The sequence below is a fragment of the Lipotes vexillifer genome, unplaced genomic scaffold (genome assembly GCF_000442215.2).
Source record: "Lipotes vexillifer unplaced genomic scaffold, Lipotes_vexillifer_v1.1 scaffold1215, whole genome shotgun sequence".
Classification (NCBI taxonomy): domain Eukaryota; kingdom Metazoa; phylum Chordata; class Mammalia; order Artiodactyla; family Lipotidae; genus Lipotes; species Lipotes vexillifer.
This window is the reverse complement of record NW_006790710.1, coordinates 2,207,726-2,227,719: the sequence shown is the minus strand read 5'-3', so window position 1 is coordinate 2,227,719 and position 19,994 is coordinate 2,207,726. Positions and strand designations below refer to the sequence as shown.

The 19,994-nt window shown below is 43.9% G+C and overlaps 1 protein-coding gene across 1 annotated transcript in view; it reads left to right on the top strand.

The window, feature by feature from the left end:
* Positions 1 to 18,144, top strand: part of DRC11 (dynein regulatory complex subunit 11) — a gene marked incomplete at its 5' end in the record, with an annotated part of 55,492 nt that extends 37,348 nt beyond the window's left edge. Inside the window, 3 exons of the mRNA XM_007463916.1 lie at positions 2,910 to 3,087; positions 10,181 to 10,419; positions 17,998 to 18,144. Coding sequence (XP_007463978.1) covers positions 2,910 to 3,087; positions 10,181 to 10,419; positions 17,998 to 18,126 — 546 coding nt within the window. The remainder of the gene's footprint in view (positions 1 to 2,909; positions 3,088 to 10,180; positions 10,420 to 17,997) is intronic.
* Positions 18,145 to 19,994: the final 1,850 nt, after the last annotated feature.

Below are 19,994 nucleotides of genomic sequence, written 5' to 3'. Positions count from 1 at the left end.
CGTACCGCAAAAAAAAAAAAAAAAAAAAAAAAAAAAAAAAAGACAAATAACCCAATTTTAAAAATGGGCAAAGGATCTGAATACACGTCTTTCCAAAGAAGGTGTACGCATGGCCATTAAGCGCGTAAAGATGCTAACATCTTTAGCCTCCAGGGAAGTAAAAGTCAAAACCACAATCCGATACCACTTGACACCCAGCAGGTTGGCTAAATAAAAGGAAAAAATAAGAAAAACAGTAACAAGTGTTGGTAAGGGTCCAGAGAAGCTGAAATCTGCTCTCTGCTAGGATTGTAAAATGGTGCAGACACTTTAGAAAATAGTCTGGCATTTCTTTAAAAGGTTAAACATAGAGTAACCATAAGACCTAGCAATTCAATTCCTCTGTACATACCCAAGAGATATGAAAACATTAGTCCATACAAATCTTATACACAAATGTCCATAGCAACGTTATTTACAACAGCCAAAAAGCGTAAGAAAAACAAATGTCCATCAACTGATGAGTAGATAAGTAAAATGTGGCGTAACCGTACAATGGGTACCATTCAGCAATTAAAGTGAAGTGTACTAAGACACGCCACAACGTGGGTGAATCTCGGAAATGTTACCCTAAATGAAAGAAGCCACACACACACATACAGACACATATTGCATGATTCTCTTTATGAAATGTCCAGAATATACAAATCTGTAGAGACAGAAAGTGGATTAGTGATTGCCTAGGATTGCAGAAGGTTGGGGGAAAATGGGCAGTGACTGCTAATGGGTGGGGTCTTTTGGGGTCAACGAACATGAAAACGTTCTAAAATTAATTGTGGTGATGGTTGCACAACTCTGTGAATATACTAAAAACCACTGAATCATACATTTTATTTTTTAATATTTTAATTTTATTGGTGAATCATACGTTTTAAATAGGTGAATTTTATGGTATGTGAGTTACATCTCAATAAAGTTGATCTATACCATAATAATGATATAAACATAATAATAGATAACATAATATAATAATAATAGATATTTTAAGTCTCCTTTGCAGCCCTCAATCGCTATAGGCCCCTAAACAGGAAGGGAATTGGGGGTGGGGCAAGCAAGGCCCCCAGCACATCCCCTCTGAAAGGCAGGGTCCCCAGAACAGGGGCAGGAGCAAGGCTGTGGAGTCACTAACTCCGTGCTGGCAGCTGGGGACCGGCTCATGAACTCTGGGTCTCGGACGTCCCTTGGCCTCCTTGTGCCACAGGCCAGCATCTCCGGAGTGAGGGTGAGAACGGGTCCCTCTCCTGGGGTGGCTGCGACGATAAGGTGAGAAGGTTCATGTCAGGCACCGAGCGAGACCCCTGGAACACAGGAAGCACACAGTAGATGATACCAGTACTATGGAAGCAGCCTGGGCGTAAGAAGTAATGAGCGAGGCTGACAGGCCGGGAAGAAACAAGCTGCGCTGCCCTGGAGGGTCAAGGCAAGCCCCCAACCTCTTGCCTCATTGGAGCCAAAAGTTTCTGCAACTTCCCACTGGGCTTTCCTCCGAACGGCCCCTCGGCCCGGCGTCTCGCTCTTTCTTATCCAGTATTTTCCCCGCACCCCGTCAGTCCAGACATGGAACTGGGCCTTTCTGTTGGTCAAACAAAAGGAAGAAGGGGCCCAACACTGGGCCCCCTGCATGGCCACAGCCCCTTCCCTCCCCCTTCCCTCGCCGGCATCACCCACCCAGCTCACACCCGCCCCGCGGACCACACTCCTAACACCACCCTCCCTCCCTCTGCCCAGCAGGCTGCCGTTCCAGGTCTGACTCCCAATTCCACGGGGCAGGCAAAGGGCCTCCCAGGGAACAGATTCCCCAGCACACGAGTGTCCTTGTCCCGAAGGCCCTGCAGCCGTGCACAGCTCTGTCACCCCCGTGCCTCCAGTTTCCTGCCATTCGCGTTTATTCTCGAGCGTGGAATTTATCCCACGCCCACTCCCTTCCCTAAATGTTACCAGCCCCTTCCTACAGGCAGACGTGCGGGGCTGGCTTCCGGCCAGGTGTGCAGGACACACAGGGCCACCAAGCAACAGGCGACCTCATCTCTATAGAGTAGCTCACATGTGCTGGGGCGGTTCCAGGAAAGCCCCAGGATAGGTGGGATCTTTAACTCTCTGGCTCAATTGCCCCTGAGCCAAATGGGAGCAAAAAAGGCCCAGATTGTTCTTGGGTGTCTCTGTGGAGGCCCCCCCATCACCCCTAGCCACTTCCTTTTCTCTTGCTGCACTAGTTGCGGTTGATTTAAAGCCCATGCGTTGCCATGGCAACGTGGCCAAATCTGACATGCCCCCCACCCCGCCCAGAGGCCAGAAGTTATCCTCCCTCAGGTGCCTCAAGTCTTACTCCTGTCCCTCATTAGTGCTGAGATTACACTGAAATAATACAGGTTCAAACTACACCCAAATTGCTTCAGAGAGAAGTTTCACACTCTTACGTAACCAGCTGTTTTCAGATCTGAGATCCAAGACCTTGGTCCTCGTTGTCACAGCCGTCAGCAAAGGAAATCTTGAGTTCACCTTCAAAACAGCTCCGAGGGACACACTGGAAACCAATTCTCAATCCCAGCCAGTTTCCTTCCACTTGGAAATCTGCCCTGTTTTCCATTCTTAGGGTTAAGATGCTAGAACATTCGGTCAGGTGCTTCCTTCCTTCCCCCTTTCCAAATCTGAACACCAGATTTAAGGAAAGGAAGTGCCAGCAATTCAGACCATGCAAACGAGGAACCACGTCCCGAGACCTGACCCAGAACAAACTCTAAGAAAGTGTGTTTGGGCATCACTTTTTAACAAATGTATGCCACAGTGCATCCAAGGCTATATTTTCTTTTGTTCTTAATTCTTTTTTTCTATGTGTGGGCTTATTTTTTTCCCCTCTCTCTTCCTCCCAGATGGAACCTAAGCGCCTGAAAAAACAGCTTCCCAAAATCCTGAAGCTCCTGAAACCAGATGACAGGATTCTGATTGTGGGGACAACACAGCGACCTTTTGATGCTGAACTTCAACCTTTGTGCAAAGTTTATCAAAAAATTATTCTGGTTCCCAGACCAGACTATGCTTCCAGATATGGCAAGTACCCCTCACCCCTTCCAGTATGCAGTAACCGAAGCTGGGCCGTCCGGTGTGGGCTTGCAGGCATGTGGGCTTGAGCCAGGAGGGTGGCCTTCGTCACCCAGTGACCGTCAGAAGGTGATGTAAGTCCCAGTGCCCCAGGACGTCAGCCGAACTCCAAGCCATAAACATAAACACCAGGTCCCAAGAGCAACAGATCTCTGTTCTGTTGTTAATGTAATTCTTTTTACCCAAGACAAAAGGAAACAGGACAGGGATTATTATTTTGAGCCCTGAAGGAGACAAAAGCCCCTGTGGGTGAGAATTTTTCTTTTGACAGGTAGATTTAGGGTCACTCAGCTTGTCCCCGTGGTGGTGATGTCTTTCCCCTGCAACAGCATTTCTTTTCACCTGGTCGATTTTTTTTTCCAGGCTCAAAATACTAGTCCAAGAGAATGTTGATTTACTTAAACACTAAATACAACAAGAGCTTACTTTTTTTCCATTTTTTCCCTTGGATAGACAGATTCAAAATCACTTCTTTTGAAACCTATTTTTAAATGGGAACAATACAAAAAAGTGACCCTGGGAGGCAGTGCAGTGAAATTGGGAAGAGCCGTGGCACGTGGGTTCTGACGAGCCCTGGTTCTGATCCTGGCTGTCCCGCCAAATAGCTGATGACCTTGAGAAGTAGGCTGACATTCTGAGCCTCCATTTTCTCAACTCTAAAGTAGGAGAACTGTTCAGTTCCCAGGGCTGTGGTGACCCTTATATGAGATGGCTAGAATGCCCAGCGCCATCTCAGCTCCCGGAGAGGACGGGCGGAGGGGGAGAAGGCAGTGATGGTGGGCGTGGAGGAGGAATATTTAAATGGCAGGTTGGTAAATGGCCCAGGGAGCCGGCAGTGGTGCCGGTGGTGGTTTCCATTATAGATTGCTGCGTGACAGACCTCCCCAGTGGCTTGAAACCACAAAGTACGCCTCTCATGATTCTGAGGGCCCACTGGGCTCAGTGGGGGAGTTCTCCCCAAGGTGTTTCATGATGGCGCAGTAAATGGCGGCTGGGACTCCAGTCATCTGAAGACTGGACAGGGCTGGACATCCAAGACCATTCCCTCCATGCCTGTGCTGTTGCTGGCTGTCAGCTGGGAGCTCGGCTGGGGCTGGTGATCAGACCTCCTCTACCCGGCCTCTCCCCGTGACCTTCCACAGCGCGACAGCTAGGTCCCCAGGGGGAACATCCTAAGGGGAAACGTTTCAAGAGGTTCAGGCAAAAGCTGGAAGGATCCTTGTGACCCAGCTGCAGCAGTCACTCAGAGTCACTTTCACCACACTCTACTGGTCAAGAGAAAGTCACAGGCCAGCCCAAGTTCAAGGACAGTGGACTACACAGCATGTAAATACCAAAGGTGTGACTCATTGAGGGGTCGTCTTGGCCACCCATGGTAGTGGTGGTGGTGGTAGATTTGGTTTAGAGATGATGATGGTGCTGTTGGAAATGGCGGTGATGGTGACCACAGCCTGGGGGTGATGGAGATGGCGGTGGTCATGGTGGCGGTCATGGTAGAGGAGATGGCGGTAGCGATGACGTGGTAACCATGGTGCATTGCTGATAATAATAAAAACTCTTAGGTCAGACTTGGTTTCTATTCATCCTTCATTAGTCACAATAGCACCACCAAAACAGAGAGGATATATGGTCCTTTCCGGTTGATCTTAAGTTCCTGGTCAGTGTGATTTGCTAGAAGAACAACCCTTTACTCCCCATACATTATAAACTCTTAGCTTCTTAGCCACTCCGTTTGCAATATGCATTCGTTTCTGTCTTGATAAAGTGTGATCATAATCACAATGTTATATGCAAAGCACAGGAAGACTTTGGGCCCAGTTATTTCTCCACCCATCCCATGGAGGGACTTCTCCATCTTCTGGGGCCTACAAGCCCTCCACTGGATCCTTTGCAACCAGCCAGCATCAAAGGAAAAGAAAGGAAGATAGTATAAATGATCTCTAAGGAGATGTAGGGACCAGACTGAGGAGGGGCCAACAGTTCTTCTAGCCACATTGGCCAGAATGACTCACGAGGCCCCACCAAGGTTCAAGGGGGCAGGGATGTGTAGCTCAGCCAAGGAAGGAGTCGACACAGAGATGGGTGAGCACCAGTGTCCTCTGCCCACTACAGAGGATTCCACACTCCTGGTTTCATCAGAGCTTTCCCACTCTCATGCCCCTTGGTTAGATTCTCTGTGTCTCTCTGTCTCTCTGTCTCTCTGTCTCTCTCTGTATTGTATATATATTTTTTAAGGTATCTTAATGGAATAAGGTAGAGTATTATTAATTTTCAGGGGCTAGAACATTATTCTTGACTTTGAACAGTTTCGACTGTTTGACAAAACCATAGGCCCTTTCGAAATGAAGCTATTGATGTATAACAAGGACAGTTGTGTTCTTTTGATAAAGTGCCAGGCCTCTCTAGGGACTCAGATCACAAGACAGGTTCCAACTTGAATCCCCTCACGGCAGCATCGTGGGAGAGGTAGGAGGAAGCATCCCTTCACCTGTGGGCGGATGATAAACCTGTAGCCGTGGTCATCTTGGGCCCAGGGCTCTGTCCACTCAGTCACGTGTGTCTCACATATTTCTTTCTCGGTGGGTGATTTGTTCAGGCTGCCATTCTCGCCAACATCATAAATGCTGCCCAGCGTTTCCTCCAGTGACCTTGAAGTTACCATAGCCACGGTGGCTGGGCCATCTATCTTAAAGAAAGGCTATTCCTGTCTTTGCAATGATCTAAAACAGTCTCTTGGGCTTCCCTGGTGGCGCAGAGGTTGAGAGTCCACCTGCTGATGCAGGGGACGCGGGTTCGTGCCCCGGTCCGGGAAGATCCCACGTACCGCGGAGCGGCTGGGCCCGTGAGCCATGGCCGCTGAGCCTGCGCGTCCGGAGCCTGTGCTCCGCAAAGGGGGAGGCCGCAGCAGTGAGAGGCCCGCGTACCACAAAAAAAAAAAAAAAAAAAAAGCACTGCCTGAAAAAAGGGGCTCCCAGCCGCTGGATTGCATTTTGAGAGTTGCCATCACAGCGCGCCCGGGACACAAAAAAAAAAAAAAAAAAAAAAAACGGTCTCTTGCATCCTGTAAAGCCTGGGCTGCAAATCCATAACTTGGGCCCTTGCTTGTCCATCTATCTGCTGGCAGCAGAGGGCCAAAGGTGCATGGAACACTCACGATCCAACTTCTCAGATTCTCCAGGCGGTGTGGGGGAGTGACAGGGCTGAGAAGAGAAGGGTAGATCAGCCAGAGGAAACACGGTCCTTAAGGTTTACCAAATATAATTCAATATCTACCTCCTTTCCCCAAATCAAGCGGTTTCCTTCAAAATGTCTCTGCAAAGAAAATCCACCCCCAGGTTGATTAATGCCATGTCTAGTCCCCAGAAATCCCTTTGGGCTTCCTTCTCTCCACGTTCCTCATGCCTCCTCCTGTCTCTCTTCCCCAGGGTCTGTTCCGCTAATAACCCGATTCATCAGAGGCCCCCCACCTTAGACCCTGTGTCTGCTCGGAGGGGTCCAGCCCATGTCTTTCTTTTTTTTTTTTTTAACATCTTTATTGGGGTATAACTGCTTTACAATGCTGTGTTAGTTTCTGCTTTATAACAAAGTGACTCAGCTGTACATATACATACATTCCCATATCTCCTCCCTCTTGCGTCTCCCACTATCCCACCCCTCTAGGTGGGCACAAAGCACCGAGCTGATCTCCCTGTGCTATGCGGCTGCTTCCCACTAGCTGTCTATTTTACAGTTGGTAGTGTATATATGTCCATGCCGCTCTCTCACTTCGCCCCAGCTTACCCTGCCCCCTCCCCATGTCCTCAAGTCCATTCTCTAGTAGGTCTATGTCTTTATTCCTGTCCTGCCCCTAGGTTCTTCAGAATCTTTTTTTTTTTAGATTCCATATATATGTGTTAGCATACGGTATTTGTTTTTCTCTCTCTGACTTACTTCACTCTGTATGACAGACTCTAGGTCCATCCACCTCACTACAAATAACTCCATTTCGTTTCTTTTTATCAGCCCATGCCCTCCGATTTTTCTGGAATCCTAGACTACGGAGGCCAGAAGCTCATCCAAATCACGTTATTCACCCTCTTGTGCTTTTGCAAAATCCCAAATAAAAATGAATTTTAAGAGACTATGTCATCTCAAGCACTAGCCAGGATAGAATCAATTGGGAACGCCTAAAGCAGAGAAGGGGCCCCAGAGACCAGATTCCTTTCAGCCTAAAGAAGGGGAAGGGGATGTAGATTAGTCTGAAGAACTGAAGAGCCCTCTACATCCGACAAAGGAAGGTAAAACACGGCCGCAGGTCCAGAGAGCCCCTCAGCTGCCTTGAACCGTTTGGTAGCCCTGGCCTCTGGTCCTCACGGCCACGCCCATTGCCAGTCCCCAAGCCTGTTGTGCTTTTGTGCCCACCACCACCACCCCTAACCCCGCTGGACCGAAGGCTTGGCAGCCTGCTCGTGGCTCCAGTCAAACATGAGAAGGAAGTCAAGCCTGATTCTCTCTCCCCTTCTCTGGATCTGGAGATGGCTGGGGGCAAGTGGGCAAGTCCCACGGCAGCTGTGACTGCACCACCATTAAAAAATGATGAGCTTGGGGAAGTCATCAATGTTTTAGGTATTTTGACGAAGCTGACCAAGACTTTACACGAATATCATACATGTTCTTTGTCAATAGGGTGTTTACATGTCCACGCTAGACCAGAGTAACTGTCGTTTTTTGCATCACTGTATTTTTATTGGAGTATAGTTGACCTACAATATCGTGTTAGTTGCAGGTATACAGCACAGTGATTCAGTTGTACGTATATATGTATATTCTTTTCCAGATTCTTTTCCCTTATATGTTATCACAAAATACTGAGTAGAGGTCCCTGTGCTATACAGTAAGTCCTTGTTGGTTATCTGCTTTATATATAGTAGTGTGTATCTGTTAATCGCGACATCTGCATCACTATTACTGAATCTTTACTTGCAGGGATTTTTGTGTTAAAATACAGGGAGGCTGTGACTTTCATAGCTTAACAGGGGGGCACGGGAGAGCTGATGTTTGTCGCTGGGAAGCCCTTGGCCCTCACTGTTTGTCCCCTCCACGCTGCAGGTAGGAATTTCACCCACGGGTGCCCATGTCTGAAGCTGCTCTGGGTCCCCAGCCTGGGGTATCTACCAGGTCCTCAGGTTTAGGGGTTCTCACCAGTGACTGTCCCATAAAACGTGTTCCCTTCTCAGCACCCAGAGTCACCACTCAGACCTGTTTGCATGGCTTCTAGATGTTATGAATGAGGACAGGAGACAGACGAGATCCCAAGGGATGGTGTCATCTGGTTGTTGTTGTTGCTGTGTGTTTTTACCACGGGTTGTGTCTCCTGATGTCTAACTCTACAGCCGTTGTATTTAGATAAGCGTAATCCTCCCCTGTTCCAATCTGTCTTTTACACAGATATGCTTAGAAATACTCTGTAGTTTATTTTGTGTTAGCTTTTATAACATGTTTTACTGAGCATTAGGAAACTTTGGTACAAAGTGGAATGACTTGATAGTAATAAAATTACAGAAATAAAAGTAATCAAGCTACAGAAGAGAAAGTGTCCACCATGTGCCAGAACAGTTTCTTCCAAGTGATTTGTACACATTCTTGTCCTTATTTCTCATAGCAGCTTGAGAAGTAAATCTCTCTACTCCCACTTTTACCTTATATGGGTTCAGGTTCAAATAAACCCACCAAGGATTTAGCAGTGTAGACGCAGGAGGGAGATGTTGCTTTAGGCAAATTTGGAGGCCCCCGTGGCCCTTGCTGGTCTCACTGCAGCTTTCATTCCTTGATGGCTAACCTTCCACCGTTGGAAGACACCACAGGCCCCATGATAACATGCACCCCTTCCCAGCAACTCAGCTCACTTGGGGCCAGGGATCCCCCACCAAAGAGGACAGTGGAGGCGCATTGTTGGAATAACTCGTGGTCCCAAAAGCCAGACTCTGATGTGGGTCCTAGTTACGTTCCAAGTCATTCTATCCCTTGACAGTCATTGGACCTTTTCATCTCATCAGGTATTTTTGGATCAATGTAGTTGGATGCTGCAGTCATGTCACACACCTGACAGTGCTCAGATCATGCAGTAATCTTCAATTGTTTAAAAACGGTTTCAAATATTCCTCAAAGAAGGTCAAAATGCTCTAGAGACATCTGGCCAAATCTTCTCAGTACCGCGGCTGGTTCTGATACGGAAGGCCTGCATCCTTCTATCCTGGGTCTGGATAGAACTAAACACACCACAGCAAGTCTCATTTATTTCCCTGGAGCCTCTCTTGACAGAATAGACATAGTTCTCAAAGTGTAATCTCGTCTCAAATGTTGTATGGGAGCCCCTCCTATCTCTAAGGTTAAATAAACATGAGGGATAATTTCATAATCCATCTTCACAGCATCCCTGTGTTCTAAGTGAAATCTCCCGGTTACCCCAGGTCCCACTGACCCACACAGCAACAGGACTCCCATCTGGTAGATCTGTTCATCTGTGCATGTTTTTCCATTGTTGGGGGCAGAGAATAAAGGGTCCAGTTGCTCTAATAGGACGTATGGGACAGTGCCTTACACCCAACGGGAACCAAGCCCTGCCATGACTGATAGAAATTGGACTCTGCGTTCCAATTCCACACATAAAAATCATGTAAGAAATGAACTTTATAGCTCAAACAAGTCAGACTCCTACTTAGCCAAATGCCATAGACACCCACGTAAATTTCCAATTTTGAACATCTTTGAAGGTACCACCCTAAAACTATACTGACCCTAGTTTAATTTTTCCTTGTCAATTCAAGGGGCTTGTAGTCTGCAGACCTCAGGGCCATCGATGTGCACCCCTTATGCTTGAAAATCCCTCGAGGCAGAGCATTTGGTTATGTGGCTTCCTGCTCCTTTGAATTACAAATTGGAGCAGACCTCCTGTGCTCTCCTTTCTTGGTGAGCCACAGCTTTGTCCTGGGAACTGGGTTAATGCTGCTTTCTCTGTGGTGACTCCTGTTCTCTGTCTTTTCCATCATTTTGGATACAACAGTTTTGTGGAAAGAAATCATTCAGCGCCACGGCGGAGTCATCACTGGTGCCTTGAGTGTCAGTTGCCTGGCACAGATCACCGACGGCTTCACCCAGGGCCACATCGTCCAAGTGGTGAAGGAGGTGCTCACAGAGCGCAGAATCCGGCAGCAATCTCACAAGCCGCTCACCGCCCTCGAGTTCATCGCGTCTCTCACCAGCATGAGTCCCGTCTACCAAGAGGAAGAAGAGAGCTTTAAGGTAAACGCCACGCCTACCTGGCCAGGTCCTAGCAGCAAACACTTGTCACGTCACCTCCTCCCTCCAGTCCCCTGGGTTTCATGCATTTGGACTCTACCATACCCAGTAAAATTTAGAAACTCGAAATTTGGGGGCCACAGTATTTTTCTGGCCTTAGCAGTAAAGCACATGTCTTCCAAATTTTAGGAAAATTGTGATCCATGACCTTATAAATGAGCAGCCAAATTGCAGAATTGAGTAGCAGCTTCAAAACCATTGGATTTGCGCGCGCGCGCGCACACACACACACACACACACACACCCCTCTCTTGGTTCTCACTGGTTTTTACTTCATAATTCACATAATGGAACAAGTTTTGCATGGAAAAAACCAGTCCCTAAACAGTGTGCTTCCAGCCAACGCTGCTTTCGCTCCATATTTACCCTGGTACACGTCATCTTCCAGTACACTTGTGATAGGAAATCACAAGAAAATTCACCAACATTTAGTTTTCGCATTTTTTTTTTTTTTTTTTTTGCAGTACACGGGCCTCTCACTGTTGTGGCCTCTCCCGTTGCGGAGCACAGGCTCCGGACGTGCAGACTCAACGGCCATGGCTCACGGGCCCAGCCGCTCCGCGGCATGTGGGATCTTCCTGGACCGGGGCACGAACCCGTGTCCCATGCATCGGCAGGCGGACTCTCAACCACTGCGCCACCAGGGAAGCCCTAGTTTTCGTATTTTTGAACACACTCTGATATGTTCACAGAACTTTTTAGATCTGGAGGAAGCTTTGAGAATTAACTCTTCATATCCCTCGATATGGGAGGAAAAGAGCTAGCCAAGAGTGAGGTGCCTTTTCCAGGTACAATCAGTTTTAGAGCCTTCGTCCCCAAGGCCCAGGCCAGCAGGCAGCCCCTGCAAATCCTTTGAATAAGAATGAGTACAGTTGTGTTCTCTTTCTGAACCTAAAGGTAGTTTTCTTAGCCAACTGGGAAAAAAAGGGAGGAAAACTGTATCCATGCAATTATATCCACCACCATCTTAGCCATGCAGTCACCGGAAAGAGAGTTGTAATTCCCGTTCAAGCCTCTTGTCTCTGAAAGCCTGCTTGGGATTAGGAAAATTCCCTCTATGACGTGTCACTTTTCCACCAACTATAGAAACTGTTTCCCCTCTGCTTTGCTGCTGATGCAAAACTGCCTATTGAAAATAGTCTCAATACTGATCCCCAAAATAATGATCTGCACAAGGGTTGCACAAGTAGTTGATCTTAATCTTGATCTGCACAAGTAGTTTCATTAGGTCCCATTTGTTTATTTTTGGTTTTATTTCCATTTCTCTAGGAGGTGGGTCAGAAAGGATCTTGCTGTGATTTATGTCATAGAGTGTTCTGCCACTGTTTTCCTCTAAGGATTTTATAGTGTCTGGCCTTACATTTAGGTTTTTCATCCACTTTGAGTTTATTTTTGTGTATGGTGTTAGGGAGTGTTCTAATTTCATTCTTTTACATGTAGCTGTCTGTTTTTCCCAGAACCATTTATTGAAAGGGTGTCTTTTCTCTATTGTATATTCTTGCCTCTTGCCTCCTTTATCAAAAATAAGGTGACCATACATGCATGGGTTTATCTCTGGGCTTTCTATCCTGTTCCAGTGATCTATATTTCTGTTTTTGTGCCAGTACCATACTGTCTTGATTACTGTAGCTTTGCAGTATAGTCTGAAGTCAGGGAGCCTGATTCCTCCAGCTCCATTTTTCTTTCTCAAGATTGCTTTGGCTATTCAGGGTCTTTTGTGTTTCCATACAAATTGTGAGATTTTTTGTTCTAGTTCTGTGAAAACTGCCATTGGTATTTTGATAGGGATTGCACTGAATCTGTAGGTTGCTTTGGGTAGTACAGTCATTTTCACAATGTTGATTCTTCCAATCCAAGAACATGTTATATCTCTCCATGTGTTATAGTTTTCTGCATACAGGTCTTTTGTCTCCTTAGATTTATTTATTCTAGATAGATTTATTCCTAGGTATTTTATTCTTTATCTTGCAGTGGTAAATGGGAGTGTTTCCTTAATTTCTCTTTCAGATTTTTCATCATTAGTGTATAAGAATGCAAGAGATTTCTGTGGATTAATTTTATATCCTGCTACTCTAACAAATTCATTGATTAGCTCTAGTAGTTTTCTGATAGCATCTTTAGGATTCTCTAAGTATAGTATCATGTCATCTGCAAACAGTGACAGCTTTACTTCTTCTTTTCGGATTTGGATTCCTTTTATTTAATTTTCTTCTCTGATTGCTGTGGCTAAAAACTTCCAAAACTATGTTGAATAAGAGTCGTGTGAGTGGACAACCTTGTCTTGTTCCTGATCTTCGAGGAAATGGTTTCAATTTTTCACCATTGAGAACGACGTTGGCTGTGGGTTTGTCATATATGGCCTTTATTATGTTGAGGTAAGTTCCCTCTGTGCCTACTTTCTGGAGGGTTTTTATTATAAATGGGTGTTGAATTTTGTCGAAAGCTTTTTCTGCATCTGTTGAGATGATCATATGGTTTTTCTCCTTCAGTCTCTTAATATGGTTTATCACATTGATTGATTTGCATATATTAAAGAATCTTTGCATTTCTGGGATAAACCCCACTTGATCATGGTGTGTGATCCTTTTAATGTGCTGTTGGATTCTGTTTGCTAGTATTTTGTTGAGGATTTTTGCATCTATGTTCATCAGTGTTATTGGCCTGTCGTTTTCTTTCTTTGTGACATCCTTGTCTGGTTTTGGTATCAGGGTGATGGTGGCCTCGTCGAATGAGTTTGGGAGTGTTCCTCCCCCGCTATATTTTGGAAGAGTTTGAGGAGGATGGGTGTTAGCTCTTCTCTAAATGTTTGATAGAATTCGCCTGTGAAGCCGTCTGGTCCTGGGCTTTTGTTTGTTGGAAGATTTTTAATCACAGTCTCAATTTCAGTGCTTGTGATTGGTCTGTTTATATTTTCTATTTCTTTCTGGTTCAGTCTTGGAAGGTTGTGCTTTTCTAAGAATTTGTCCATTTCTTCCAGGTTGTCCATCTTATTGGCATAGAGTTGCTTGTAGTGATCTCTCATGATCCTTTGCGTTTCTGCAGTGTCAGTTGTTCCTTCTCCTTCTCCATTTCTGATTCTATTGATTTGAGTCTTCTCCCTTTTTTCTTGATGAGTCTGGCTAATGGTTTATCAATTTTGTTTATCTTCTCAAAGAACCAGCTTTTAGTTTTATTGATCTTTGCTATCGTTTCCTTCATTTCTTTTTCATTTATTTCTGATCTGATCTTTATGATTTCTTTCCTTCTGCTGACTGTGCGGGTTTTTTGTTCTTCTTTCTCTAATTACTTTAGGGGTAAGGTTCGGATGTTTATTTCAGATGTTTTCTGTTTCTTGAGGTAGGATTGTATTGCTATAGACTTCCCTCTTAGAATTGCTTTTGCTGCATCCCATAGGTTTTGGGTCGTCGTGTTTTCATTGTCATTTGTTTCTAGGTATTTTTTGATTTCCTCTTTGATTTCTTCAGTGGTCTCTTGCTTATTTAGTAGTGTATTGTTTAGCCTCCATGTGTTTGTATTTTTTACAGACTTTTTCCTGTAATTGATGTCTAGCCTCATAGCATTGTGGTGGGAAAAGATACTTGATATGACTTCAATTTTCTTAAATTTACCAAGGCTTGATTTGTGACCCAAAATATGATCTGTCCTGGAGAATGTTGCATGAGCACTTGAGAAGAAAGTGTATCCTGTTCTTTTTGGATGGAATGTCCTATAAATATCAATTAAGTCCATCTTGTTTAATGTATCATTTAAAGCTTGTGTCTCCTTATTTATTTTCATTTTGGATGATCTTTCAATTGGTCAAAGTGGGGTGTTAAAGTCCCCTACTATGATTGTGTTACTGTCGATTTCCCCTTTTATGGCTGTTAGCATTTGCCTTATGTATTGAGGTGCTACTATGTTGGGTGCATAAATATTTACAATTGTTATATCTTCTCCTTGGATCGATCCCTTGATCATTATGTAGTGTCCTTCTTTGTCTCTTGTAATAGTCTTTATTTGAAAGTCTGTTTTGTCTGATGTGAGAATTGCCACTCCAGCTTTCTTTTGATTTCCATTTGCATGGAGTATCATTTTCTATCCCCTCACTTTCAGTCTGTATGTGTCCCTAGGTCTGAAGTGGGTCTCTTGTTGACAGCATACGTATGGGTCTTGTTTTTGTATCCATTCAGCCTGTCTGTGTCTTTTGGTGGGAGCATTTAGTCCATTTACATTTAAGGTAATTATCGATATGTATGTTCCTATTCCCATTTTCTTAATTGTTTAAGGTTTGTTATTGTAGGTCTTCTTCTCTTGTGTTTCCCGCTTAGAGAAGTTCTTTAGCATTTGTTGTAAAGCTGGTTTGGTGGTGCTGAGTTCTCTTAGCTTTTGCTTGTCTGTAAAGGTTTTAATTTCTCCGTCGAATCTGAATGAGATCCTTGCTGGGTAGAGTAATCTTGGTTGTAGGATTTTCCCTTTCATCACTTTAAATATGTCCTGCCACTCCCTTCTGACTTGCAGAGTTTATGTTGACCCCACATCCATTTCTGCTTCCTGTCATATCTCCAGGACTTGGCACAGCGCATGGTCCCACCTAGATGTTCAGTTAACTTGTTTAGTGGCAAATGGATTGAGCCGATGGATAGAAGGAATGAAACTGTCACTCTGCCGCGTAATTTGATTCCATGGTTGTAGTTGCTGGTAATCAGGTCTATCATTTTCACCCTGAGAAATTTCACCCAGCTGCGCTTCTGACAACATGTCAGACTAGGGTCTTGCAGATTCTCCAAACACATGTACCTGCACAATGGACATGATGGAGAAAATATTGAATGATAATGACATAATAGTTTTAATAGTGTTAGCTAATACTTATGACTACTTATGTGCCAGGCACCCTATTAACTCAGTTAGACCACACCATTTACCCTATTTTGCAGATGGGGAAACTGAATTATAATGAGGTGTAGTAGGCAGAATATTGGCTCCCCAAAAAGGTCTACATCTGGGTCCCTGGAACCTGGGCCTATGTTAGGTTACATGGCAAAGGGGAATTAAGGTTTCAGATGGAATAACTTTGCTAATCAGCTGACCTTAAGACAGATTACCCTGAATTATCCTTATGAGTCCAGTGTAATCATAAAAGTTAGAAGAGGGCACAAGAAGAGAAACCAGACAGATGGCAGTGTGAGGAATCATTGAGACTCCAGGTAGCACAACACTGCTAGCTCGAAGCTAGAGATGGGGCCACAGGCTAGGATAGCCGGTGGCCTATGGAAACTACAAAAGACAAGGGGACAGATTCTCCCCTGGAACTCCAGAAAGGAACACAGCCTGCAGACACCTTGATTTTAGCCCCATGAGACCCATTTTGGACTTCTGATCTACAGAACTATAAGATAATAAGTGTTTTTTTAAGCCATGTGGTAATTTGCTGCAGCAGCCAAAACAAAGCAAACAAACAAACAAAAACCACAAGAGGCAAAATGACTTGTTCCAGGTCACACAGCTTAAAAGGAGTAGAGCGAAAATTCAAATCTCACTCCCAAGCCAATTTTATTGACCATATTCCATACTGTGCCTCAGTAAATTAGGAGTCCATCACCTTAAGTACTTGGCCACCTCACCTTATGTTGAAAGGTGAGTCAATGCTAAAAGAAGAATGAGAAGATCGTCAAGTGCCAGAAACAAAGATAAATCTCAAACACAGGGACAAACAGGTGCCTGGCATATAGCATAGAGAGAAATAAATGATAGAAAACAAAGATCAGGAGTTGTAACAGATAAAATGACAAATCTGCTGCTTCTATGACTGGATCTTTGATATCCCAATATCACCAAGGAGCATTAGCTTCTAAACAACCTACAAGTCCTGGTTCTGGGTGTGGGTTTTGAGAACCACGTGGAAGCAAGTGCAGTACTGCTAGGGAGGTAGGTATAATGAGAGAGAGAGAGAGAGACCAAAACAAATCTGAAAATCAAAATTCGAAAACATTTTAGGAAATCTAGTGTTACATACAACCTTCACACAAAAATGATTAAAAGACAATAGTTTAAACAAAAACATTTAGATTAATATGATTAAGATGTTCAAGAAAATAAAGGAAGGCATAACTTCCATTAGACATGCACACAAAGTTTTGAAACAAAGACAGGCAGAAGTGGAATAAAAACAGATAATTATGAAAAAAATCACAAAAAGAAAGCTTTGAAATGAAAAATAAGGTAACTAACATAAAAAGCCAAAAAATAAAAGAGGTGTGAACTCTTTTCACAGCTCTTTCACAGCTCCCCCCAGAAGGCAACATAGAAAAATTAAAACATAAAACCTATAAACTGCAAGTAAGGACCTTTGAAGACACTGACACCCAACTAATAGCAGTTCTAGCAGAAGAGAAGACATGTCAGAGCAACAAGTATTTGAAGAAATACTTGCTGAGAATTTTCCTTAATTAAAGACGTGACTTCTTAGGTTAAAAACAAACTCCACATGACCAGCAGAACACATGAAACAAATCTACACCTACACGCATTATTGTGAACCTAAGAACAAGGCAACAAGCCAGTCTTAAGACACCTGCAAAGAAGATTACCTGCAAAGAAGCAATTGGGAGATCGGACATCTCCTTGGCAAAAATAGACACCAGAAGAAAGTGAGAGTATATCTGCAAAGTGCTGAGGAAAACTAACTGTGTACCTAAAATTTGTATCCAGCTAAACTAACATCCAAGAGATCGGAAAAAATATAAAGATACTTTAAGACACACAAAGACTGAGATAGTGTCCTACTCACACACTTCAGACTGCAGTTTGGAAATATCAGATAAACTTGAAGATGCTCATGACCTACAACCAGGAATTCTATTTCTGTGTATATGCCCCAGAGAAGTTTTCTCATTTGTGTATAAGGAGATATAAAAGTTGTGAATTTCAACACGGTTCATAATAACAAAATATTGGAAATGACCTATATGTCCGTTAATGGGAGAATTGATAAGTAAGTTGTAGCATAGTCATTTAATGAAATAATATAACCACAGAGCTTGTAAACCAAAGTGTTTCTCAGATTTCAAATAAATGTGAAAGTTGAGAAAAATGTCATCACAGGGCCAGCTGCAATCATTAAGTGCTTTGGAGTATTTTGGCTCCAGTATTTCTGCCATGTTTTTAACAGTATCCCTCAGTCCAGCTGCTGGTGGCCTTGTCTGAACCATAGGGAGCCATTCACATTACCAAGAAAACCCACACCTTCGGGATAGAGCAAGCTTCCCAGGAAGTCAGGTGACTCAGTTGGGAAGGGTCGTTGGTTAGATCTGGCCAGTGATCCTCCTTAACTGTTAACTCCTTGAGATAGAAGTTTCCAATTGTATCGAAATACAGGTTGGTAAACCCACGTAGAAAGAATTTGTATTGAACATACATTAAATGCCCAACGTTTAATGGCTGCTTGCCCCTTTCCGTTCAGTGAGCTTTTCTTTATTTTTAAGGACATACTAGTGAATTCACATCATTTTGATATTTTCCTGAATGTCTGTTCGATTTCAGGACTGGTACGCCAAGACCCCTATGGGTAAAAAGCGAGCCTTGGCATTAACAGGAGATAACAAAGAAAATGAAAAGGACAAAGGAAAAGAGAAGGAGAAGAAAGGATTAAAGGAGAAAAAGAAAAAGTAATGCCTCTCTGAGGAGCCAGGGATGGAGGTGGGCCCGACTCTCCAGGGGGGAGATTGACCATTGCCTGTGTGAAGACCCGCACTGATGCCCTACGTCCACCAGCCCTGCCCTCGCTCAGTTAGATCTTTGTAGGCTGACCACCAAGTTAGTTGTGCATAACAAATATTTCTAGAGCTTGTAATTATTTCTTAATCTATATAAAGTTTGTATATAAGCAAAACTCACTCTTCACACACTCCACAATCTATCCCAGTTGGACACTTCATCTCATCGGTACTAGTTGCTAAATTTAAATTTTGATACTTAGAAAATACCCTAATCTGACAACTAGTAAATTCAGTCAGTCATCGGTGCTACTAGCTTTTTATTAATAATCTTGCACATATTTTAATAAATTAATTCTTTGCTCTATTCATGTATTCTATATAATGGAATAAAAACTTTTTCTTGGACTGACTCAGTAATTTGGTTGCTGGAGCTAAAAAGGATCTTTTAAATTAACGCTTTCAATCTTCTGACTTTGAAGACGGGGAAACTAAGGCCCAGGGCCGCACAGCTAATATTTGGAACATTGGGGCTAAGTCATTGCCTCTTAGTTCCTGGGTTCCTGCTCTTGGGAAACACCGGAGCAGCGACGGGCCAATGGCTAGATGAAAACTACGACCCCAAATGGGGTTAAAAAAAGGAGAAGAGAAACTCTGAATAAAGAAGTAAGAAATTCTAAGAAAGAAAAAGATTAAAGAATAGAAAGGTGAGGGTCAAAAGATAAATTCCAATTTTGTAAGAATCTGAAAGGTTACTTGGTGGCATACATATTGTAAGTAACCCGCTTCTAAATTGTGGTGAGAACACAATCAAAGGAAGGAGACAGATTGAGGTGCGTTAAATTTACTGGAATTTAATTCAAATTAACTATTGCGCAGTTTTTGGTTACACCACAGAAAGTTCCACAATCTCCTACTCCGTAGACCAAGCTAGATCTCCAGGCTTTCCTGGGATTTTCAGCGGGTTAGATCTTTAATGCCCAAAACTACCAGTGGTTCCCAGCTGTCTTCTGGCCACCAGCACATACTCCTCAGCCTGTGTCTGTACAGGACATAAACACAAATTAGGACAGAAAGAGACAGCCCCAGGCTCCCGTGCTCTGCATGTGCTCTGTGCAAACTGGAAAGCCATCCCTCAGAGTCTGTCCTCTTGAACAAACTCCACCTTCCCGGTGCCCCGTGGTAGATTTGCCTTCTCATACCAAAGGAACCCCAATTTCTGCAGACTGTCTGCTTGCCCTTCCCTTACCCACCCCAGACTGTGTCTGGCCAAGGCTCAAAGTGGCCTGAGAGGTGGGCGGACTCCACATCCTAAGCTCAGAGAGCAGTGAAATGTTCATCTCTCCAGGGTGGTCCACGGAGACCCTTTCTTTCACATGTCATGGGAGCAGACTCTTGGTTTTGACCCACGATGAGAGCTCCAAGGCTCTAGGGTTTGGTGTTCATTGCAAAATAATAGGATCTGGATTGTGAAGCAATGAAAATCATGATTGTAAAGGAATAAGCGTTGTGAAAATGTTAATGGTGGACAACACCTTTTAACTTGGTCTGACTGTGATAAACAAACACTTTTCAGAACTCATACAAACCTGTGTAGGTAAAGCTTACTAAACAATTACTAATTAATTTATAGAAAATGAAACAGACCCACAAACATAGAAAACAAACTTATGGTTACCAAAGGGGGAGATGGGAGGATGTTAGGTGTTTGGGATTAACAGATACATACTACTGTATCTGTAGCACAGGGAACTAACTGTATTCAATATCTTGTAATAACCCATGATGGAAAAGAATATGAAAAAGAATTAAAAAAAAAAAAAA